This window comes from Rhinatrema bivittatum, chromosome 1 (genome assembly GCF_901001135.1).
Source record: "Rhinatrema bivittatum chromosome 1, aRhiBiv1.1, whole genome shotgun sequence".
NCBI lineage: Eukaryota > Metazoa > Chordata > Amphibia > Gymnophiona > Rhinatrematidae > Rhinatrema > Rhinatrema bivittatum.
The window spans coordinates 647,624,743-647,651,146 of NC_042615.1; the positions used below are offsets into that span (position 1 = coordinate 647,624,743).

General features: G+C 46.7%; 1 protein-coding gene across 3 annotated transcripts in view; it reads right to left on the minus strand.

Moving 5' to 3' along the window:
- LOC115073872 overlaps window positions 1–26,404 on the minus strand; it is a 350,431-nt gene that overhangs the window by 65,740 nt on the left and 258,287 nt on the right. For all 3 annotated transcript variants that reach the window (XM_029572796.1, XM_029572788.1, XM_029572807.1), the window contains one exon: window positions 25,354–25,512. In XM_029572796.1, coding sequence (XP_029428656.1) covers window positions 25,354–25,512 — 159 coding nt within the window. The remainder of the gene's footprint in view (window positions 1–25,353; window positions 25,513–26,404) is intronic.

Consider the following 26,404-nt stretch of genomic DNA (forward strand, 5'->3'; position numbering starts at 1 on the left):
CCCCAACCTCCAGCTAGAGACCTGCCCCTCCAAATTCAGAGCCAAATTAAAAACTTGGCTATTCAAACAAGCCTATCAGCAATAATTCCCCCCCCCCCCCTCAGCTAACACACCCTCAAACCCACTGTACAAAGTTCTTAGGCATATATGTTATACAAATTGTTAAATTTCCATCGGCTCTCAGCTTGTTCCCATGAGTAGCTGCACTCTCATGTACTTTTTTCTCACCTTTAATCTTGTAGTTCCTATCATTCCCCATCCCTTACCCTGTTCTATGTATTTTCCATTCTATACGTTGTTGATGTAAACAGATATGATGTCCCCACTAAAATCGGTATAAAAAAGTTAATAAATAAATACATAATAAATAAATAAAAGCTTAGCCACATTTTTAAAATGCTTACCCAGCTTTATTCTAGCTGGATAATGAATTATCCGGCTACAATTTAGCTGGGTAAGTTGGGGGCGTTCCTGGGGCTGGAGGTAGGCATTCTGGGGAGGAGTTGAGTTAGCCAGCTATCTCCGATATTCAGTTAACCGGGTAACTTAACTGGCTAACTCTAGATGTGCCATAGGGCAGGTCTAAAGTTAGCCAATACCACATATCCGGCTAACTGTAACTTATCTGGGTATATTCAGTATTTTATTTACTTATCTTAAAAGGCATTGAGGGGTAGATTTTATAATTTTGTGCGAGTGCGTACTTTTGTTTGCGCACCAGGCACGAACAAGAGTACGCGGGATTTCAATAGATATGCGCGTAGCCGCGTGTATCCATTAAAATCCGGGATCGGCGCGCACAAGGCTGCCAATTTTGGGCAGCCTGTGCGCGCCGAACCGCACAGCCTGCCTCCGTTCCCTCCGAGGCCGCTCCGAAATCGGAGCGGCCTCGGAGGGAACTTTCTTTCGCCCTCCCCTCACCTTCCCCTCCCTTCCCCTACCTAACCCACCCCCCGGCCCTATCTAAACCCCCCCCTACCTTTATTGCCGGATTTACGCCTGCCGGAGGCAGACGTAAATCTGCGCACGCCAGCGGGCTGCTGGCGCGCCATCACCCGACCTGGGGGCTGTTCTGGAGGGCGCGGCCACACCCCCGGAACGCCCCCGGGCCGAAACCATGCCCGCGGCACCGCCCCCGAAACGTCACGTCACCCGCGCCAGGCCCCTGAAACGCCACGTCACGACCGCCGTGCCCCCCGACACGCCTCTCCATGCAAGCCCCAGGACTTACATGCGTCCCGAGCCTATGCAAAATAGGCTCGGCGCACTCAGGGGGGTTTGGGGTAGGTTTTCGGGGGGTATGCGCGTATCCTACGCGCGTACCCCTTTGAAAATCTACCCCATAGTGTGCTAATGGATAAGTACTGCTAAAAATCATTAATCAAAGAAAACAAAGATGTTAAAAAAATATAAAAGAATACTGCTCTAGCAAAATTGTTCTTATTATTTAAAAGTAGTAAGAAAACAAAACTGATAAAGCACAGGTGGATTTTTGTTTTCTGAAACCAGGACTGCTCACAGTGGGAGAGCTCCCATATTTATTTTCCAGCACTGCTTTATAAGTACAGCTGGGTAATTCCCCCCTGAGGTTAGCAGAAAATTGGATGGGAAAGTATTCTAATCTTTAGATTTGATTTCAGGGGACAATGCCAGAATCTGCAGACTACAGGATGAAAAGACTGCTGCATGCTTTGCAACTCAGCTTCTGCAGTAGCCATGAAATGTTACATCAAAAATTCGTTTGATTATGCCACAACTTGAAATTTTCTTCAGAAAGATCAAGATTCACGCACCTATCACTAATATCTAATTCTTCAACAGCAGTCTTGCTTTATATTGCTTTGGAATAATACTTTTGCTTAACAATATTTGCAACCTTCAAGTCCTATTATTTACTTTTCAAAAACTATTTCAAATTTTTGGATCTGATGTGGCATACCTCTTGTGGCCACTTGCCAAGCAACATGGAATTTGCTTGGGTTTATATCTTCCCCATTGCCCTCTACACGGCAAGAAAAAAGCCTGCTAAAAGGGGAGCTATGGAAGTGGGGAAGGAAGGTGGCTGGTCCACTTTGACTCTGTACCTTATTTCTAAGGCTTCTTTCTAGTGGTTTCCCATGGTATAGTTGAAAGAAAAGAACAGAAAACATTTATCAGTGGCAGCTCATTTCCATAATGTACTGCCAGTTGCAGGGACAAAAATGACAATTGTGAGTGACACTGGTTATTGTCAAGGACAGATTAAGGATATTTGGCCAATAGCACAGAAAAATCAAGCTTCCCCAAAACTATCCCAATGGAGAATCCTGACCCCCAATCTATCTAAAGAAAATGCCTAGATAGATTGGTGGATCTGGGTGCAAGGACTCTCAGGAGACAATTTTCAAACTACATTGGGACAAAGATTGAGTGTATTTGTCATCATTGGGATTTGCACCAATTTTCAAAATGAAAGTATATATGTACTTTTGCTTTGCTGTGGGTAAAAAGTATACATAGCAGCTTGTACCTGCTTTTTCAGCAGATGTTCTTTTGCTGGAAAAAGTACAAATGAAAATGTAAAAATACCATCAATGTGCAGACTTATCTTTCCCCAACCTAAAGTGAAGAACAATTATTTATACAGACTCTACATCAGGAACTATGTCTTTTACTCTCCATGTCATCTGCTATTCCTCTTTCAAGTATTGACCGAGTTATGAATGTACTGAACTGACCCATGAATATATATAACCCATATTATGAATGTCTCCTCAAACTATCAAATAGCCATGATCTATGAATGTCTCTCAGGAACCGTTATGATCTTTATTAGGAATTATGGTATATTAAATGCTTAAATAAATAAGCATGCCCCCAGGAATGCTCCTCTCAGTGCAGCTAAAAGCACATGTGTTGAGGAACAATGCACAAACTTTTAGTTGTACTGAGGGAGGGCAATTTTCAAAAAGTCAAATAATGTGAGTAAATGATTTTTTTTTTACTTGTGTAAATTTCTTGAAATTTACATTCTTAACCCATTTATCCCCTTTTAAACCTTACAATCCAGCCCTGCCTATTTTTTTCACTCATTCCACTCTTGCAACTATAGCTTCTCTTTCTGGTTCCAAGGCAGCATGGGATCTCAGTATAGTTTCCCTCTGCTCAGACTCTAGTTCTGTCTCTCATGATGCAAGCACTAGGGTGATCACAACTGGAGCTGTTATCTCTTTCTCAGGATTCAGGGGAGGGCAAGATAAGCTCCTTTCCCTCTCCTAGGGTCCTCAGGTGGTGCTAAGCCAGTTTCTAGTCTTCCTGCAGAACCAATGTAGTTTTCTTTATGCTAAATAAGGATGGTCCATAGCCAACCTTCTACGTTCCCTTTCTGATTTCTCACTCATGCAGCCTGCCAGCTCCCATCTAAATACCTCAATCACTCTCCTCCCTCAGCACATTATCCTTTTTTCCCTTTTCACACCTCCCTTTTACTTTCTCCCCTCCTCCATTGCTCTCCTGTTTCTCCTCCTCCTCTTATTTCTTCGCCCCTTTTCAGAGAACTGTTTTCTTTTTTGTGCAGCCTCCTTTCCTCATCACAACCTTCCCACAACTCCTCTCCTCTAAATGGTTTCCATGGCAGCGCTCACACTGCAGGCATTTTCTTCCCTGTATCCTTGCACCTGCCCATCTCTCCTCTCTTCTCCATAGGAATCTGCCCAATTGAAATACAGCAATCTCATAATGACCCCTTTCTCTTTTCTAAACTGGAATTGCATCCTGGAGGGAGAGGAGGAAGACAAGATCCGGAAGAGGAACATTTTCTTCCCATACCCTGTATTTCCCAGGAAAGATTTTGCTTCCTCTCAAAACTAGCAATTTCCATGGAAAGACCTTCCTTCTCCTAAAAACAATAATCTTACAATTATGAGTCTCACTTACCAAGGCTCCTCTCCTGTTCAACGCAAGGTAGTTCATGTTTCAGATCCTCATGTGTTGAATCATGGTTGAACTCTTGGTATGAGTCTAGGGTCATGGAACATTCATTTCTGAAATTAAACCCCATAATAGTAGCCAAAATATTGTGGGGTTCCCATTTGGCTGACAGATATATTTTGGAGTGACAATATGAGGGTGATGGAGATCATTGTTGGTGGAGGATAGTACTTCCTTGGGCGGAAGAATGACTTCTTAGAGTCTTTTTTGAAGGGCTGTCTAGAAGGGAAGTCAGAAGGTATCGATGAGAGCTGTTTGAGGGTCTCATGATGGTCCTTTAATTCAGCCACTATTTGCTGAATCTGTTCACCGAACAGATTATCTCCTACACAGGGCAGGTCAGAGAACCTGTCTTGTACTTCTGGGCGAAGGTCAGAAGACTTGAGCCAGGCCCAGAGTCTTGCCGAAATGGCAGTTGCAGACACTCTAGTGGAGGTGTCGAAGATATCGTAAGCTGTTCTTATCTCATGCTTTCCTGCCTCAAACCCCTTGTTGACAAGGATTTGAAGATGTTCTTGGAATTGGTCAGGCAGGGTTTCAGAGAAGTCCTGTATTTGCTTGAAAATGACTCTGTTCTATTTGGTCATGTACAGCTGGTAAGAAGCAATTCTGGAGATGAGCATGGCCCCTTGGAACACTCGTCGACCAATATTGTCTAGGAACTTGTGTTCCTTGACAGGAGGGGTAGAGGAGTGAGGCTTCGTCCTTTTTGCTTTCTTCTGAGCTGATTCTACCACAACTGAGTGGTGGTCGAGCTGAGATTTTTGAAAGCCAGGGGCTGACTGTACTAGATAGGTAGTGTCAGCCTTTCTGTGTACTGGGGCAATGGATCCAGTGTTTTCCCTGTTCTTTTTGAGGAGGTCAAGAAGAACTTGATGAATGGGAACAGAAGTGATTACTTTAGGGGCATCCAGGAATTGGAGAAGCTCCATCATCTGGTGCCTATCATCTTGCTCCGTCTGAAACTGAAAAGGGACCAATTCCAACATTTCCTTCACAAAATTAATGAAAGAAAGGTCCTCTGGAGGAGAACGCTTTCTACTTTCAGTAGGAGAGGGAGGTGAAGGTAAGTCATCGGTGTTTGTGGAAGTATCATCACCCCAGGTGTCATAAGGATCAGCAGGCTGACCTGTAGGACGAGAAGGAGGTTGGATACCCGAAGGGCCCGGCTGAGGCTCTGAGAAAATCGAAGGAATCACCGGGGGCACTGTGGACACCCTGGGAGTATCGGTGCTGGCATCGAAGGCATCGATGGCGCCGATGTGCGTATCACCCCGATGAATGAATCGGTGGCGAGGGAGGAAATGGCATCGATGGCTGAGGCAATACCCCCGAAGGAGGAATACGAAACGGTGTTTCTCCTCCCGATGAAGCTGTCTTCGGGGAGCGCACCGGAGCAATCGGAGACCCGGGAATCATCGGTGGAAGGGCAGTCATGAGCGCTTCCATCCAGGATAGCAGCGGTGTCAGTGCTGCTGGAATCGGGTCGGTGACTGGTTCCACTCTCTGTGCCGGTGTCGGTGCCGGAGGAACCTGGAGTCGTTGCATCACCTTGTCGATGGCCTCCTGGACCAGCCGGTCCAGTTCTTCCCGGAGACCTGGGGCAATCAGCCCCGGCTCCGTGACGGAAGAGGGAGGCTGAGGCACAGTCGGAGGGACCACCTTTACAGGCGGAATCGCGACTCCCAAACCCTGATCGGGTGAGGGTTGCCTTGATGTCCCGGTCGCAGAAGTGGTCGGTGCCGTTCCTGGACGGGGCTTCTTCAATGGTGGCTCGGACGGTGGCTCGGTCGATGATTTCGCTCCCTCGACGGTCCGAGACTTACGATGCCAGTGGCAATGTTTCTCCCTACGATCCCCTCGATCTTGAGGGGGAGAAACTGGAGTCGATGGCCGTGATGACGTCGATGGCGGGCGGTCACCGGACGGTTGTCGATGCTGGTGCGACTTCAACGGTGCAGGTTCCGATGACGTCGATGCGATGGACGGCATCGGGGTGTGAGCACGGAAAAGGAGTCCCATCTTCTCTATTCTGGCTTTGCGACCTTTCGTTGTCATGAGGGCAAATTTTTATGCAAGTCAGGACCATCATGCTCACGACCTAAACACATTACACAGACTCCATGAGGGTCTGTGATAGACATGGTGCGAGTACAGTCCGGGCACTGACAAAACCCCGACGCCATGGCCATAGATAAATCGAGCCGCGGTACGGTCGACGGTCAGTAGGCCACGAGGCCAAACTCAATGGTAATCGACGAAAAATGGTGAAAAACTTACCGGAGTACCGCGGCCTGAGAAAAGTTAGAGGAGGGACCCCTGTGGGGCAATTTAAGTTTAATTAACTCCGTGAGGAAAATTCCTGTCAGGAATCTCTTCAGAGCTCCTAAACCGCAAGGCTACTGCTGCGTGGAAAAAAGAAGACTGAAGGGGGACCCCTGCTGGCTGCAGGGTTGGTGCCATGCTGGGCATGCCCAGTGGGGGCCAGTCAAAGTTCTGGGAACTTTGACAGAGGTTTTCCGTGATTGGGCTCCATCCTGATGATGTCACCCATATGTGAGGGCTACCATCCTGCTTGTCCTGTGAGAACGCCCTTCCTTAGATGATCCACTTGCAACCACCACTGCATTTGGATGCTGATCTCCACCGGTAAGTGAAGCTGTATCGTCCTGACACTGTGGACTGCAATGTGCAGTGTGTGCTGAAGAGGACACATATGCACCGTTGCCCAAGGAACTACCTCTAGAGTGGCTGCCATTAACCAAGCACCTGTAGGTAAGACTATACAATTGGGTATATTGTGTGTGTCAATAGTCGCACTTGTGTCATCAGTTTCTGAATACGGCTCTCCAATAGAAACACCCTGCCTTGCTTTGTGTTGAAACGAACACCAAGATACTTCATTGTCTGGGCTGGCTCATGGCCAAGTTCACCATCCAACCTAGTTCCTGTAACAAGGAGCTCACCTTGCAAGACACCTGAAGACTCTCTTTCATACTCTTGGCCTGAATTAGCCAATCGTCTAAATACGGTTGGACCAGAATGCTATCCTCTCACAACACTGCCACTACCACCATCATGACCTTGGATAAGGTTCCAGGAGCAGTGGCCAAACCGAAGGATAGCGCTCGAATCTGATGTCGTTGTCCCAAAATAGTGAAACACAGAAACTGCTGATGTTCCAACCAGATGGGAATATGCAGGTACACCTCTGACAAATCCAGAGGCATAAGAAACTCCCTTGAATGTACTGCCATTATCGCTGAGTGTAAGGTTTCCATATAGAAACGAGTCACTTGCAAATGACAGCTGACTTTCCTGATTTCCAGGATGGGGCGAAAGGAACCCTCATTTTTGGGTACAGCAAAATAAATGGAATATTGGCCTGCATTTTCTTGTGACATGGGCACAGGGATCACGGCCTGCAGGCCAAAGAGCCTTGACAATGTATACTCCTCTGCCAGTCTCTTCTGCAGAGAGCTGCAGGGAGATACCATTAAAATGTCCTGAGGAACACTGAGAAACTCCAGAGCATAGCTGTCCCTTATCACCTCTAGAACCCATTGATCTGTCGAGATCTCAACCCACCTCCAGTAAAAAAGAGAGAGGTGACTCCCTATTTCCTATTCCCGGGGGTGGGTCGGCACACCTTCATTGAGGGGGTCGGGGGATACTGCTGCTCAAACCTGCACCCCATCTGGGCTGCCTGGAACAAAAGGACTGAGACCTATTCAAAGATCGAGTCTTCTGAGAAGCCACTCCTCTGTAGAAAGAGCAACTACTCTCTTGCCGCCAGATCCAAGGGGTACTGTGCTTCCAAGTCTTGTCCCCCTTTGTATTTAGCTCCTGGGGTGTCCCATTCAAGATCAATCAATTCTTGAATAGCATTCATAAAAATCATGTTGCTTTACGCAAAGAAATTAAAATGGGATTTTTCTTTGGCTCAGACATGAAATCAGCACTCGGCACCCCCAGCATTCTTCAATGTCTGGGAGATCAGAGTCGGCAACTCATCTTTATGAAAGAAATGCAACATTGTTCTACATGGCTCCAACCCCGGAGGAATTCCCCCATCCTCCAGGGAGTATAGATCACCTTCATCTTCCAAGCCATCCGGGTCCCTATCAACGTGACCCACAGTAGGTCTCGACGTACTCTGATGCTTATCCGAGGCACCAGGCATGCAGAGATCTGCAATCCTGAATTTTTAAGGGCTGCTGACTGTGCCTGAAGAAAGGACTGCAGCCCTTGAAAAAATTCCACCCAAGAAAAGGCAGAAGGATCCATACTAAAACCAGTGGTTTTCTGTCCTGCACCCTCTGGTTTGCCTTTCCCTGCTGAAGAATCAGTTAGGTGAACCCCCAAACCAGGTGAAACCTCTGGCAGTACCCCCTCTTGTTCCATTCCGGCATCATGCTGGGAAAGGCTGGGCTCAGCAGAATTGGTTGGAGACAACTCTCCCTGAGTCTCCATGCAGCGCTGACACAAATTAGAGAGGATGCCAGGTTGTGATGCCTGAATATGGCAAGCGATACAAAGGGTAAGGTGCTTAGACTTCTTTGCTACCTATGCCATGGATAAATACCCGCTAGCAGCACATTCCCAAAAGTGTCTTGATAATTGTGCGCCAAGCTGCTTGCCCGCACAAGTGAGCTCCCAAAGAAGAAATCGGTGTGGTGTGAGCAACCAGCTCAGTAAATTACCTTGTCTGCTGCATGCGGCGGACAGAGCTCCTTTGCTGCTACTCCCAACCCTCAAAATGAGTCACATTCAGTGCTCAGTGCATGCTCTCTCCAGCTTATTTGGCCTGGGGATAAGACACAGACTTCAAGAACTCAAAGATGAGGAAGAAGAAGAGGGGCTGTGTGCAGTGCACAAAGTAAGTCCCAGCTATCTCTGCCCTGTATGCTGCCCATTTATTATTATACTTCACGGTCCATGCTGTAGCTAGGAAGAGGCATACATGATTACACATGCTCTATGAAAGGAATTCCTATCAATTTAAGAGGCACTGCTGGTGTCTCCTGTTGCTACAAGGTGCTGACAGCAGAACCCAGATGGCATCCTGGATCAGAGCATTAGGTAAGTGGTGACTTTTCTTGGCACACTTCATCAGGTCTGAAGGCACACTAGTTGGGGAACACTGACCTAGACTTTGCTCTGCCTGCCTGCCTACCTACTCTTGAGGAGAAAAAGAGAGAGGTACATAAGAACATAAGAAATTGCCATGCTGGATCAAAGAGTCCATCAAGCCCAGCATCCTGTTTCCAACAGAGGCCAAACCAGGCCACAAGAACCTGGCAATTACCCAAACACTAAGAAGATCCCATGCCACTGATGCAATTAATAGCAGTAGCTATTCCCCAAGTAAATTTGATTAATAGCCGTTAATGGACTTCTCCTCTAAGATTTAATGACTGGAAAAGGAACAGTGTGCAAATCCAAGGCTCTCGTGCTAAACTTTCAAAAGGGAAACTTTGATAAAATGAGAAAAATTGTTAGAAAAAAACTGAAAGCAGTTACAAAAGTAAAAAATGTCCAAGAGGCGTGGTCATTGTTAAAAAATACCATTCTAGAAGCACAGTCCAGATGTATTCCACACATTAAGAAAGGTGGAAAGAAGGCAAAATGATTACCGGCATGGTTAAAAGGGGAGGTGAAAGAAGCTATTTTAGCCGAAAGATCTTCATTCAAAAATTGGAAGAAGGATCCAACAGAAGAAAATAGGATAAAGCATAAACATTGGCAAGTTAAATGTAAGACCTTGATAAGACAGGCTAAGAGAGAATTTGAAAAGAAATTGGCTGCAGAGGCAAAAACTCACAGTAAAAACTTTTTTAAATATATCTGAAACAGAAAGCCTGTGAGGGAGTCAGTTGGACCGTTAGATGATCGAGGGGTTAAAGGGGCACTTAGAAAAGATAATGCCATCGCGGAAAGATTAAATGATTTCTTTGCTTCGGTGTTTACTGAAGAGGATGTTGGGGAGGTACCCGTAATGGAGAAAGTTTTCATGGGTAACGATTCAGATGGACTGAATCAAATCACGGTGAACCTAGAAGATGTGGTAGGCCTGATTGACAAACTGAAGAGTAGTAAATCACCTGGACCGGATGGTATACACCCCAGAGTTCTGAAGGAACTAAAAAATGAAATTTCAGACCTATTAGTAAAAATTTGTAACTTATCATTAAAATCATCCATTGTACCTGAAGACTGGAGGATAGCAAATGTAACACCAATATTTAAAAAGGGCTCCAGGGGCGATCTGGGAAACTACAGACCGGTTAGCCTGACTTCAGTGCCAGGGAAAATAGTGGAAAGTGTTCTAAACATCAAAATCACAGAACATATAGAAAGACATGGTTTAATGGAACAAAGTCAGCATTGGCTTTACTCAGGGCAAGTCTTGCCTCACAAATCTGCTTCACTTTTTTGAAGGACTTAATAAACATGTGGATAAAGGTGAACCGGTAGATATAGTATACTTGGATTTTCAGAGGGCGTTTGACAAAGTTCCTCATGAGAGGCTTCTAGGAAAAGTAAAAAGTCATGGGATAGGTGGCGATGTCCTTTCATGGATTGCAAACTGGCTAAAAGACAGGAAACAGAGAGTAGGATTAAATGGGTAATTTTCTCAGTGGAAGGGAGTAGACAGTGGAGTGCCTCAGGGATCTGTATTGGGACCCTTACTTTTCAATATATTTATAAATGATCTGGAAAGAAATACGACGAGTGAGATAATCAAATTTGCAGATGACACAAAATTGTTCAGAGTAGTTAAATCACAAGCAGATTGTGATAAATTGCAGGAAGACCTTGTGAGACTGGAAAATTGGGCATCCAAATGGCAGATGAAATTTAATGTGGATAAGTGCAAGGTGATGCATATAGGGAAAAATAACCCATGCTATAATTACACAATGTTGGGTTCCATCTTAGGTACTACAACCCAAGAAAGAGATCTAGGTGTCATAGTGGATAACACATTGAAATCGTCGGTACAGTGTGCTGCGGCAGTCAAAAAAGCAAACAGAATGTTGGGAACTATTAGAAAGGGAATGGTGAATAAAACGGAAAATGTCATAATGCCTCTGTATCGCTCCATGGTGAGACCGCACCTTGAATACTGTGTACAATTTCTGGTCGCCGCATCTCAAAAAAGATATAATTGCGATGGAGAAGGTACAGAGAAGGGCTACCAAAATGATAAGGGGAATGGAACAACTCCCCTATGAGGAAAGACTAAAGAGGTTAGGACTTTTCAGCTTGGAGAAGAGACAACTGAGGGGGGAATATGATAGAGGTGTTTAAAATCATGAGAGGTCTAGAACGGGTAGATATGAATCAGTTATTTACTCTTTCGGATAGTAGAAAGACTAGGGGGCACTCCATGAATTTAGCATGGGGCACATTTAAAACTAATCGGAGAAAGTTCTTTTGTACTCAACGCACAATTAAACTCTGGAATTTGTTGCCAGAGGATGTGGTTAGTGCAGTTAGTATTTATTTAAAACGTTTTCTATACCGTCGTTAAGGTGGGTACCGTCACAACGGTTTACAGTAAGGCACAAAAGTAATGCTATTAACCTCTATCAGTTTACACAGGTGCCATAATGTTCGGTAACATAGTTTTAATCAATGTTAGTTGTTTAATGAGTGTGAACACTATCATGTCCCGGTCGATTCTATAGCAGTTTTGAGTCAAGGACTCATATCTATAAGTAACTTATCCTTTACTGATGAATTATAGCTGTGTTTAAAAAAGGATTGTTATGACTGGTGCTCAGATTTTTAGTGGAACCCCAGTTGTAGATCGCTTACCTCTTGTAGGAGGAACCCGGAACCGGAGTAGTACAGCGTAATCCGATAGACAGTCCAGGTCAGGGCAGGCAACAGGCAATCAGGAACCAAAGCAGATAATCCAAAAGGCAGGCGGCAAGCAGGGTAATCCAGTAGGCAGTCCGAGTCGGGGCAGGCAGCAGGCAATCAGGAACCAAAGCAGATAATCCAATAGGCAGGCGGTAATCAGGGTAATCCAGAGGGCAGTCCGAGTCGGGGCAGGCAGCAGGCAAACAGGAACCAAAGCAGACCGGGTCAGAGCAGAAAGAAAAACCAGCAAATCCCAAAGCGAGAGCTCCCAAAAACACTCGTGGCCGAAGCAGCGAATACAAGAAAAAGGCTCTCTTTAAATAGCCCGGTTCCCGCGCAAAGTAAGCCTCCGTCGGCGTCTGACGTCATAGGGGCGTGTCGAGGCTCCAATTCTCGCGGGGCTAGCTGCCAACGTCGTGGCAGAAATGCTGGCGTCCGCGCCGGAGGGAACGCCCCGCTGGGCATGGAACTGCGCCGCTGACGCCGCCAAGCCAGCCCTGCCGCTCCCACGACCCCGAAGACCGCCTCCCGCACGGAGCCCCGCCGTCAACCGCGCGGCAGAGGTAACAGTACCCCCCCTGCAAGGCCCCCTTCCCACCGACCCGGGTCCAGGTTTGGAAGGAAAGCGAAGATGGAACTTGTGAAGTAAACGAGGAGCCTGTATATTATGCGAAGGCTCCCAAGTATTCTCCTCGGGCCCAAAATTTTCCAAGAGATTAGATATTGAAGTTGCCCTTTACTGAGTCTAGAATCTAAGATCTCCCGAACTTCATACTGATCATCATCTGGTACTATGGGTATATTGGTCCCCCGTTTCCTCTGGGGCCAGGCCAGGACGGCCGGTTTAAGTAGGGAGATATGGAATGCGTTATGAATCCGCAAAAAGGGTGGTAAACAGAGTTGATACATGACTGCGTTGAGCTGCTGCTTGACGGGAAAGGGCCCAATGAAGCGAGGAGCAAATTTCGCGGATGGCAACCGCAAGCGAAGGTGGCGGGTGCTCAACCAGACAAGATCTCCACCTTGTAGATGAGGAGCAGGACTCCGTCGGTTATCCGCCTGGGCCTTCATGGAGGCGGCGTGTTTGATCAGCAAGGCCCGTGTCTCTGTCCATAATCTGGTCATGGAGGCAACTGTGGCATTGATCGCAGGGCAATTGGAGGAGGTACTGACGGGCAAAGGAAGGCGCGGATGCCGACCAAACACCAGGAAAAAAGGAGAGCTGCCGGTAGCCTGATGCACATGATTGTTATGAGACATCTCCGCCCAATCCAGTAGGGAAGCCCAATCATCATGCCGTTGATTGACATAGGCTCGAAGGAACGCCTTTACGGATTGATTCGTCCGTTCAGTAAGGCCGTTGGACTGAGGATGACAGGCCGAGGAAAAATTGAGTTTAACCCGTAGAAGTTTGCAAAGAGAGGTCCAGAACTGAGCCGTAAACTGTACCCCTCTATCGGAAACAATGCTGAGCGGAAGGCCATGGAGACGAAAAATATGATGCAGAAAGAGATGGGCTAGTTCAGCAGCAGAGGGTAAACCAGGTAAGGGAATGAAATGCGCCATCCGGGAAAAACGATCCACCACCACCCATATAACGGTATTACCATTGGAAGCCGGAAGATCCATAATGAAGTCGGTGGCAATATGAGTCCACGGAGACGTGGGAATGGGAAGTGGCTGCAATAAACCAAGGGGTTTTCACCGTGGAATCTTCTGGGCCGCACAAACGGAACAAGAGTCCACATAGTCCTTGACGTCCTTTTCCCATCGAGGCCACCAATAATGTCTGGAGAGCAGTTCCTTGGTATGAGCAACCCCGGGGTGTCCAGCCATTCGATCATTATGGGACCAGCGAAGCACCTTGAGGCGTAACCGCTTGGGAACGACGGTTCTCCCAATCGGAACCGTGAAGGTGGCAGCCAGCTGGATGCGAGCGGGGTCAATGATGTAGCAAGGCGGATCCGGAACGTCATCGAGGTCAAAGCTACGGGAAAGAGCGTCAGCCCGCACGTTCTTCTGGGCAGGCCGGAAATGTAGAACAAAATTAAATCTGCTAAAAAAAAGTGCCCATCAGGCCTGTTGCGGATTCAATCGCTGGGCTGTAGCCAAATATTTAAGATTTTTATAATCTGTATAGACCGTGACGACATGTCGAGCGCCCTCCAGGAGATGATGCCACTCTTCAAAGGCCAATTTTATAGCTAAGAGTTCTCGGTCGCCAATGGTGTAATTCCTTTCTGCGGGCGTAAATTTCTTGGAAAAGAAGGCACATGTCACCCATTGATTCCCTTCCGTCCTTTGAAGAAGAACTGCCCCTACCCCTACTGCTGAGGCGTCCACCTCCATAGTAAAAGGTTTGGAAGGATCAGGCCGTCGGAGACATAAATCCTGGGTGAACTCCTCCTTCAAGCACTGGAAAGCCAATACAGCGTTCTCCGGCCAATTCTGTATGGACGCTCCTTTCTTTGTGAGAGCTGTGAGAGGTGCCACTAAGGAAGAGAAATTGGGAATAAATTGTCTATAATAATTGGAGAATCCCAAAAACCGTTGTAGGGCTTTCAACCCCACAGGTTGAGGCCAAGATAGAATGGCCTTGAGTTTGTCAGGATCCATAGATAATCTTTTGTTGGAGACAATATAGCCGAGAAACGGTAATTGGTGCTTGTGAAAGACGCACTTCTCCAACTTGGCGAACAACTTGTGTTCCCGCAGACGTTGTAAGACTTGGCGAACATGAATCAGATGCTGTGGCAGAGAATGTGAAAAAATCAAAATGTCGTCCAGATAAACGATAACATGAGAGTAGAGGATATCACGAAAAATGTCATTAATCATGTCCTGAAATACAGCCGGGGCATTACAAAGCCCAAAGGGCATAACTCGGTATTCATAATGTCCATCGTGGGTATTGAACGCGGTCTTCCACTCATCTCCCTCTCGAATACGTATCAAATTGTAGGCCCCCCGTAAATCTAATTTAGTAAAAATTTGCGCTCCTTTAATCCGGTCAAATAATTCCGAGATGAGAGGAATAGGATATTTGTTCTTTCTAGTGATATTGTTAAGTCCACGGTAGTCGATGCAAGGTCTCAAAGACCTATCTTTTTTCTTGACAAAAAAGAAACCCGCTCCCGCGGGGGAAGTTGAAGGTCGGATAAAGCCTCGAGCCAAATTTTCTTCAATGTACTCCCGTAACGCTGTGGACTCTGGCTCTGATAAGGTGTAAATTCGTCCCTTGGGCGGACTTTTTCCGGGAAGAAGTTCAATAGCGCAATCATATTGTCGGTGGGGTGGTAAGGATTCCGCATGTTGTTTGCTGAAAACATCCGCAAAGTCTTTGTAGGGAGCCGGAATGCCAGAAGATAATTGCGTGGAGTGAAGTGAAATCTTCGATAGACTTTTAAGACAGTTCTGGAAACAGAATGGACTCCACGCCGTGAGGTGTAGTGAAGCCCAATCTAGGTGAGGCTGATGAATCCGCAACCAGGGCAGGCCCAATATTATCTGATTAACTGAGGAAGGAAGGACATATAGCTGAATGTGTTCCTGATGAAGGAGACCGGTGCTGAGTTGCAGGGGTTTGGTTATATATGAAATATGCATCCCCACTGATTGTCCCGACACTGATGTTACAGAAAGAAGGGTGGGCAACGATTCCACCGGAATCCGATATTTCTGCACCAGATGTTCCTGAATGAAGTTACCAGCCGCCCCTGAGTCTATGAAGGCCTGGAAGTGCAGAGATTCATTGTTCAGGCAAATAGTTGTAGGTAATAAGAGTTGAGGAGAGGGAATGGTGGAACCCAGGGAGGCCTCTCCCACCCGTCCTAGGTCCGGGAGTTTCCCGACTTGTTGGGGCATTTATTGATAAAATGACCTGCTCCCGCACAATATAAGCAAAGATTCCGTACTCGTCTGCGATTCCGTTCTTCTGGAGTTAAGCAAAATCTATCGATCTGCATTGGTTCTTCTGTATCCCCAGATGCCTGGGTAGGCTGTGGAACGACCATGGGTTGCTGAAAAGTAGGAGCCAGGCGGAAATTTCTACGAGTCATTGCTCGCTCTCGCATTCTTTCTGGAAAGCGGAGATCCAGTCGGATGGCTAGCCGGATTAATTCTTCTAAAGTCTCTGGAGGATCTCTGCCAGCCAGTTGATCCTTGATATTCTCTGCAAGGCCTTGTCGAAAGATGGCCGTAAGACTCTCCTCTCCCCAAGCGAGTTCTGCAGCTAAGGTGCGGAACTGGATGGCATATTCTCCTACCGACAGTGACCCCTGTTTAATCTGGAGCAGGTCATTAGCGGCTGAGTTAGAATGTCCTGGCTCATCGAAGATTAGACGAAATTCTTTGAGGAACCGATCCAGGGTATTGAGAATAGGATCATCTTGCTCCCACAGGGGGGAGGCCCATGCCAACGCTGGGCCCTCCAATAGGGATAGGATAAAAGTAGTCTTAGTCTTATCATTAGGAAAAGAGGCTGGTTGTAAAGAAAAATGCATTCGGCATTGGTTGATAAAGCCTCGGCATAAGGCTGCAGTTCCATTGAAGCGGGGCGGAGGAGGTACCCTGACTGGGGCAGGAGTTACCACCGTGCTGGGTACTGACCCCGCCGGAATATGGGCTAAGGCATCCATACGGGCGAACAAGCGATCCAGGACCCCGGTGACTTGATCCAGGAACCCCTGCTGTTGTTGTATTTTATTAGCCAACCCGGGGATGGCTTGCAAAGCTGTCAAATCAACTGGTTCCATGGCTTCGGCCAACTGTTATGACTGGTGCTCAGATTTTTAGTGGAACCCCAGTTGTATATCGCTTACCTCTTGTAGGAGGAACCCAGAACCGGAGTAGTACAACGTAATCCGATAGACAGTCCAGGTCAGGGCAGGCAGCAGGCAATCAGGAACCAAAGCAGATAATCCAAAAGGCAGGCGGCAAGCAGGGTAATCCAGTAGGCAGTCCGAGTTGGGGCAGGCAGCAGGCAATCAGGAACCAAAGCAGATAATCCAATAGGCAGGCGGCAAGCAGGGTAATCCAGTAGGCAGTCCGAGTCGGGGCAGGCAGCAGGCAAACAGGGATCAAAGCAGATAATCCAATAGGCAGGCGGTAATCAGGGTAATCCAGAGGGCAGTCCGAGTCGGGGCAGGCAGCAGGCAAACAGGAACCAAAGCAGACCGGGTTAGAGCATAAAGAAAAACCAGAAAATCCCAAAGCGAGAGCTCCCAAAAACACTCGTGGCCGAAGCAGCGAATACAAGAAAAAGGCTCTCTTTAAATAGCCCGGTTCCCACGCAAAGTAAGCCTCCGTCGGCGTCTGACGTCATGGGGGAGTGTCGAGGCTCCAATTCTCACGGGGCAAGCTGCCAACGTCGGGGCAGAAATGCTGGTGTCCGCGCCGGAGGGAACGCCCCGCTGGGCATGGAACTGCGCCGCCGACGCCGCCAAGCCAGCCCTGCCGCTCCCACGACCCTGAAGACGGCCTCCCGCACGGAGCCCCGCCGTCAACCGCGCGGCAGAGGTAACAGGATTGGATAAGTTCTTGGAGGAGAAGTTCATTACCTGCTATTAAGTTCACTTAGAGAATAGCCACTGCCATTAGCAATGGTAACATGGAATAGACTTAGGTTTTGGGTACTTGCCAGGTTCTTATGGCCTGGATTGGCCACTGTTGGAAACAGGATGCTGGGCTTGATGGACCCTCAGTCTGACCCAGTATGGCATTTTCTTATGTTCTTATAACCAAACCATTTTTTAACTCAGCTACACTAACTGCACTAACCACATCCTCTGGCAACAAGTTCTAGAGCTTTATTGTGCATTGAGTGAAAAAGAATTTTCTCCAATTAGTCTTAAATGTACTACTTGCAAACTTCAAGGAATACCCCCCCTAGTCCTTCTATTATTCAAAAGTGTAAGTAATCGATTCACATCTACTCATTCAAGACCTCTCATGATCTTAAAGACCTCTATCATATCCCCCCTCAGCTGTGTCTTCTCCAAGCTGAACAGCCCTAACCTCTTCAGCCTTTCTTCATAGGGGAGCTGTTCCATCCCCTTTATCATTTTGGTTGCCCTTCTCTGTACCTTCTCCATCGCAACTATATCTTTTTTGAGATGCTGCGACCAGAATTGTACACAGTATTCCAGATGCGGTCTCACCATGGAGCGATATAGAGGCATTATGACATTTTCCGTTTTACTAACCATTTCTTTCCTAATAATTCCTAACATTCTGTTTGCTTTTTTGACTCCTGCAGCACACTGAGTCAACAATTTTAAAGTATTATCCACTATGATGCCTAGATCTTTTTCCTGGGTGGTAGCTCCTAATATGGAACCTAACATCGTGTAACTACAGTAAGGGTTATTTTTACCTATATGCAACACCTTGCACTTGTCCACATTAAATTTCATCTGCCATTTGGATGCCCAATCTTCCAGTCTTGCAAGGTCTTCCTGTAATGTATCACAATCCGCTTCTGATTTAACTACTCTGAATAATTTTGTATCATCCGCAAATTTGATAACATCACTCATCGTATTCCTTTCCAGATCATTTATATATATATATTGAAAAGCACCGGTCCAAGTACAGATCCCTGAGGCACTCTACTGTTTACCTTTTTCCACTGAGAAAATTGACCATTTAATCCTACTCTCTGTTTCCTGTCTTTTAACCAGTTTGTAATCCACGAAAGGACATTGCCTCCTATCCCATGACTTTTTAGTTTTCTTAGAAGCCTCTCATGAAGGACTTTGTCAAACGCCTTCTGAAAATCCAAATACACTACATCTACTGGTTCATCTTTATCCACATGTTTATTAACCCCTTCAAAAAAATGAAGTGGATTTGTTAGGCAAGACTTCCCTTGGGTAAATTCATATTGACTGTATTCCATTAAACCATGTCTTTCTATATGCTCTACGATTTTGATCTTGACAATAGTTTCCACTATTTTTCCCCGACACAAGTCACGCTCACTGGTCTATAGTTACCCAGATCGCCCCTGGAGCCTTTTTTAAATATTGGGGTTATATTGGCCACCCTCCAGTCTTCAGGTACAATGGATGATTTTAATGATAGGTTACAAATTTTAACTAATAGATCAGAAATTTCATTTTTGAGTTCCTTCAGTACCCTAGGATGCATACCATTCGGTCCAGGTGATTTGCTACTCTTTAGTTTGTCAATCTGGCCTACTACATCTTCCAGGTTCACAGTGATTTCATTCAGTTTGTCTGACTCATCACCCCTGAAAACCATCTCTGGAACTGGTATCTCCCCAACATCCTCATTAGTAAACTCGGAAGCAAAGAATTCATTTAGTCTTTCTGCAATGGCCTTATCTTCCCTAAGAGCCCCTTTAACCCCTCGGTCATCTAATGGTCCAACTGACTCCCTCATAGGTTTCTTGCTTTGGATATATTTTTAAAAGTTTTTATTATGAGTTTTTGCCTCTATGGCCAACTTCAATTCAAATTCTCTCTTCACCTGTCTTATCAATGTTTTACACTTAACTTGACAATGCTTATGTTTTATCCTATTTTCTTCAGATGGATCCTTCTTCCAATTTTTGAAGGGTGTTTTTGGGCTAAAATAGCCTCTTTCACCTCACCTTTTAAACATGATGGTAATCCTTTTGCCTTCCTTCCACCTTTCTTAATGTGTGGAATACTTATGATTCAATCTTCTAGCTTCCTCCAGGGCTTTAGAAAAAAGAAATAAGCCCTGGCCAATACTAAATGCATCACTGATGCATTCAAGACTGAGGAGAGCCCAGCTCATGACAGCACAGTTCCAGATGGAATTCTGCTTTCTCACATGGAGCCAGTGGAGCCAGGGCATTAACCACCCTAGGAAAACCTTAAAGATTTGCACTCACCCCCCCCCACCCCCCCCCCCCCCCCCCTCAGCATTAGTCCCACTTTCTACACACACAATTAAACATTATACATTTGTAATAAGATTATACATGAAAAATATACATTCATAGTATAATCTTATAAAGTAAAGCAGAGTTGCTTACCTGTAATAGGTGTTCTCTGAGAACAGCAGGATGTTAGTCCTCACACATGGGTGACATCATCAGATGAAGCCCAGACACAAAACCTTATATCAAAGTTTCTAGAACTTTGCCTTGTCACACTGAGCATGCCCAGCATGCCCTATAACATGCATCCCTGCGGGGTCCCTCTTCAGTCTTAGAACATAGAATAGATATGTGAATCAACAAAAGGAGAAACCCAACTCTACGGGGTGGCGGTCGGGTTTTGTGAGGACTAACTTCCTGCTGTCCTCGGAGAACACCTGTTACAGGTAAGGAACTCTGTTTTCGCCGAGGACAGTTTGGGTAATTGCCAGGTTCTTGACGTCTGGTTTGGTCTCTGTTGGAAACAGGATGCTGGGCTTGATGCCCAGCATGGCAATTTCTTATGTTCTTATGTAAACACGATGATAGTCCTCACACATGGATGAATCTCTAGTTACAGTTTGCTTCCTAACATAAAAGGGAGACCAACAGATACCCAAAACAGATGCCAACAGGTACAACAAAAATGGTGCTGTTTGTAACAGAGAGGAAAACAGCCTGATCCCAAACAATAGGCCCTAGGCGGGAAAGAGTTGGGTTCTATATCTCAAACAGATTCCAAAGGACAGATTGGCCAAAACCTACTGTCACGTCAGCCATCCCTATCCAGGCAACAGTGAGATGTGAATGTGTGGTGAGAGCTCCACACATTCACATCTCACTGTTGCATATCTTGCATATCTCCTCTATAAGAAGTGTTCGCAAGTGGGCCACCGGCGCCGCCATGGTTCAGATGGAATGAGCCTTGACATAACCCCCAAGATACAGTCCCACCTGGGTATAACAGAATGAGATTCAATCTCCTAGCCAATTCAATAATGTCTGTTTGGCAAACCATTCCTATCAAAAAAATCAAAAAGTTGGTTGGACTATCTATGGGCATCTGTCCGCTCCAGATAGAAGGCTAAGGCTCACTTGCAGTCCAAACTGTGCAGGGCTCGTTCACCTTGGTGTGAATGGGGCCTGGGAAAGAATGTTGGAAGGAGGATGAACTGGTGAAAATGGAAGTCCATCATCACCTTAGGCAGGAACTTAGGGTGAGTGTGCAAGATCACCCTGTCATGATAAAACTTAATGTAAATGTAAATAAGTCACGAAGGCCTGGATCTCGCTGACCCAGTGTGCTGAGGTGAATGCCACAAAAAATATGACCGTACAGTTCAGGTACTTCAGGTCACAGGTACGCAGCGGCTCAAAAGGAGCTTTCATCAGCTGAGCTAATATCATGTTGAGGTCCCAAGTAACAGCAGGAGGACTTAGGGGAGGCTTGAAATGAAGGAGGCCCCACATGAATTGTACAACTATAGGCTATACAGAGATGGGCGTAATATCTATACCATGGTGGAATCGTCAATTGTACTGAGATGAATTCTAACAGAGTTGGTTTTCAAGTCAGCTTCCAATAGGAGTAGAAAGTAATCAAGCAGTTTTTGTGTGGACAGGAGAATGGATCTAGGGACTTCATGGAAAACCTTCTTCATAGGACTTTCTAGTGGAAGATTTTCTAGAATCTACCAGGACCCGAGACACATCCTTTGAGAGATCGAGTAGTTGCAGAGTTAACCTCTCAACATCCAGGCTGTGAGTGATAGGGCCTGTAGATGGGATGTCACAACCTGCCTCGATCTTGCATGATGAGGTTCTGAGGAAGTCCCCAGACAGATTGGTCTCCAGATGGACAACTTCCATAGGGGTGGAAACCAGACCTGTGTCAGCCAATAAGGGGCTATGAGGATCATAGTCCCCTTGTCCTCACGAAGCTTCAACAGACTCTTCGCCATTAAGGGAATCGGAAGATATGCGTACAAAAGACCTTTGCTCCAATGTTGGGTAAAGGAGTCCGAGGTTGGTTTGCTATCTGTCCTTACAGGTAGCAGAACTGATGCACAGAGATCCACATCCGCGTTCCCCCAGAGGCAGAATATCTGATTTGCCAGTCCATGGTCCATGGATCATTCATGGGGTCTGAAGGCAAAACTCAATCTGTCTGCTAACACATTCTTTGTCCTGGCCAGATTCATAGCCCTGAGCACCATCCCATGGGACAGGGCTCATGACCAGTTCTGAACCACTTCCTGACAAGGGAGGTACGAGCCTGTACCTCCCTGCTTGTTGACATACCACAGGGCAACTTTGTTGGACAATTGATCACTGAAAGCCCAGAGTGCATGCCTGATTACCTGGAGTTCCAGGAAATTGATTTGGCAACAACTTTCCTGGGCAGACAGAGACTATGGGTGCTGAGCCCATCTACATGAGCATCCTATCACAGGGTGGATGGATCTGTGGTTAGGACAATTTGGGTAGAAGACTTTGGAATAAGATCCCCATTCCAGATTTTAAAGTACCTGCCAAGAGGACAAAGAGTCCCGGAGGGGTGAGGTGCCTCAGATGCAATCCTAGAGATTCTACATAGCCTGGCACCACTGATTCTTCATAGCCTGGCACCACTGTCACTCCCTTGGCACAATTACTCTTGCGCAGGGCCCAAAGACCATTGGGCTCTGCGCAAGAGTAATTATGCCAAGGGAGTGACATGGACGGTTGCAGCTATATGGCCCAACAACCTCAATATGTGCCATGCTGACACCTGCTGGCTGCTGAATTTTTGCCACGATTGTCATCAACATGATGGCTTTTTGATGGGGCAGGAAGGCCTTGGCCTGAGCCTTATCTAGCAGTCCAACTGAAGTGACGGTCTGAGATGGGACAAACCCTAGTGAATCCAACACCCAGATGGTCAAGCACATAGACCTGACAGCTTCTGCCTGAAATGTGATCTTGACCAACACATCATCCAGATAAGGGAAAACATGTATCCCTAGCCTGCGGAGGTGAACCACCACCACAGCCAGGCATTTTGTGAAGGACCCATGGGCTGATACTAGCCTGAATGGCAACACCCGATACTGGAAGTACTGCTTTCCCGCCATGAATCAGATACTTCCAGTGACTTGTGAAGAACTCGATGAGTGTGTAGGTGTCCTTCAGATTGAGGGAGCAGAGCCATTCCCCATTTTGCAAGAGGATCAAGGTGCCCAGGGAAACCATCTTGAAATTTTCTTTTTTGATAAATCTGTTCAAGGCCCCTAGGTCGAGGATGGGTCGGAGTTCTCCAGTTTTCTTTGGAATCAGGAACTACCTGGAGTAAAACCAATACCCTCTTTGCCCTGGTGGAATAGGCTCGACCGCTTTGGCCATTAAGAGGGAGAATAGCTCTATTAGTGGTATCTCCTGAGATGTTACCAGTCCCCAAACTGGGCTTGCATGGCAATTTGGCAGGACACCAAATAGGTTCAATCAGTACCCCTGACGGAAGATGGAAAGAACCTGTTCCACTGGTCTGAGGTTATACTGGGCAATTGGTTCGCAAAGAACCTCAGCCTGCCCCCAATCAGCGGATCCATCCATCTGGGTACAGGTAACTGGACTACACTTCCTACGTCCCAGCCAAAACCCCATCCCTGGAGTTGACTGAGGTTCCAGCTAGGCCTTGGTGGCTCTCTGCTACCTGGGACGGCCACAGGAGTCCTGATGCTGCTTACAGGAGTGAGGGGGCAGAGGATAGTACTTCTGGCAAAAAATCTTGACATCCTAGCAGAGGAGGACGGGTCCAGAATGCTGGCAGAGAGTTGTTGGAGGGTTTCATGGTGGTTCCAGAGCTAGGCCACCGCATCCCTCACCCTATCTCTGAAGAGATTCTCCCCAGTAGACGCCAAGTCAGCGAGTCTTTCCTGTACCTCTGGTCAGAGGTCTGAGGTCCGCAGCCATGCTGCTCGAATAATAGAAGGACTAGAGGGCATTCCATGAAGTTAGCAAGTAACACATTTAAGACTAATCGGAGAAAATTCTTTTTCACTCAACGCACAATAAAGCTCTGGAATTTGTTGCCAGAGGATGTGGTTAGTGCAGTTAGTGTAGCTGGGTTAAAAAAAGGTTTGGATAAGTTCTTGGAGGAGAAGTCCATTAATGGCTATTAATCAATTTTACTTAGGGAATAGCCACTGCTATTAATTGCATCAGTAGCATGGGATCTTCTTAGTGTTTGGGTAATTGCCAGGTTCTTGTGGCCTGGTTTTGGCCTCTGTTGGAAACAGGATGCTGGGCTTGATGGACCCTTGGTCTGACCCAGCATGGCAATTTCTTATGTTCTTATGATTATTTTTATTATAGATGAAGTATGCTTTTCACTTAATGAAGTGCAGTCTATCGGCTATTTCTTGGTGAAAGTTGGGATACCTTTAAGCTGTATGCAAAGATGCTGTTTCTTACCGTGTTTCCCCGAAAGTAAGACAGCGTCTTACTTTCTTTTTACCCCAAAAAGTCCCACTATGTCTTACTTTCAGGGTATGTCTTATATTGGAAAAAACCTGTAAGTCATCCCCCGAAAGTAAGACGTAGTGTTCAAAAAAAAATAAAAATTTTTAAATACCTGTCGGAGGGCCGCGTGGGTCCAGGCGGCCGGCGGCGGGAGCCGGGTGATCGTGTGTTAAATCTAGGCCGCGGGCGGGTGGGCGCTTGTTCCCGGGGGGGGGGCGGGTGGACGCGCGTTAGTTCGAGACGGCCGGCGGGTGGTCGCGTGTTACATCTAGGCCGGGTCGCACAGGCGCGCATTCATTCACTGCCGGTGGGGGCAGCCCCCACCGGCAGTGAATGAATGCGCGCACAGGCCCACAGCGCCTGTGCGACCCCTGCGATTCGGCGCTGGGGGCTGCCGGTGGGGGCTGCTTTCGGCGCTCAAGGCAGTCACATGCTGTGACGGCATGTGACTGCCTTGAGTGCCGAAAGCAGCCCCCACCGGGCAGCCCCCAGCGCCGAATCGCAGGGGTCGCACAGGCGCTGTGGGCCTGTGCGCGCATTCATTCACTGCCGGTGGGGGCTGCCGGGGGCTGCCGAGGCAGCCCCCACCGGCAGTGAATGAATGCGCGCCTGTGCGACCCGGCCTAGATGTAACACGCGACCACCCGCCGCCCGCCGGCCGTCTCGAACTAACGCGCGTCCACCCCCCCCGGAACAAGCGCCCACCCGCCCGCGGCCTAGATTTTAACACGCGACCACCCGCCCGCCCGCCTCGAACTAACGCGCGTTCACCCGCCCCCCCCCCCCGGGAACAAGCGCCCACCCGCCCGCGGCCTAGATTTAACACGCGACCACCCGGCTCCCGCCGCCGGCCGCCTGGACCCACGCAGCCCTCCGACAGGTATTTAAAAATAATTTTTTTTTTAACACTACGTCTTACTTTCGGGGGATGTCTTACATTAGCCGACCCCCCTAAAATTCCCACTACGTCTTACTATCAGGGGTGTCTTACTATCGGGGAAACACGGTAGTATAGTGTGATATGAAGAACTGGCAAATAAAAATACTACAACTAAAAATAAAGGTAGAGGGTGCAGCTAGTGGGAAGGAAAAGATTGTCTCACCTGCTGCATTGCGATTAGCCTGGAATAATTAGTTGCTCTCACAAATGCCTCAGCTGCCCTTTTGGCCCGTTGTTGAGGGGCACCCTTGGGAAATGCTGGCAGAGTGGCAAGCACATTCTCCACGGTGAATTCGTGGCTTACTGTATGCTCCAATTTTACCTGTAAAACATTTTCAAATTGGAACAGTAAGCACCAGCACAAAATCTTAAATATTCTCAGAAACATATTCAATTTTCAGCAAAACACAGGTTGGAATAAAGTGAGTACATCTTAGAAGGAATAATTAATTTACCAACATGCCAGGCATTCAGTACATAGTATAGTGAGTTTAACTGGGAGTTCTCTATTTTATGTGTTGGACACACATATAATCTTCCACAGCTAAAGTTAAACATTCCAGGCTATACCATTTTAGACTGTATAAAGAAGTAACCCTTCAAGATTAAAGACAAATAAAGCTGTACGACTAGTTTAGAATATAAAAGCAGATATTAATTTCATTTGAAATATTCACAGCAAGATGAAGGCAAAAGCCATTTTTGTAGTGGTTTTATAATGCTAGTAATGTGAATGGTTTTTAAAACTATTCATTGTTTTGAATAAGCATAACCCATTATTCTGACAGTAGAATTCAGAAGACTATAGTAACATAGTAAACAATGGCGATAAAGATCAATACGATCCATCCAGTCTGTCCAGTTGTGATTTGTCTGTTTAGGGTAGATGCATATGCACATTCCCAAATGGAACCCAACACCCAATTCCCCTTCTCCTCTGAAGTGATTTCTTTTACATGTTATACACCAACAGGTAAATTTTAAAAGGCACGCATATGCATCCATAAATGCATGAATTGGGCAAGCGAGCAAAAATCGCTTATTTTTATATCATGCACGCAATTACATACATATCATTTAAAATATCCCTAGTGCGCGTACTCACAAGTGACTATGGAAGAGGAGGAGGAGAAGAAGAGAGAGAGAGAGAGAGAGAGAGAGAGAGAGACAGACAGACAGACTATCTGAACTCTGTATATTTCCCACTGTAAGAG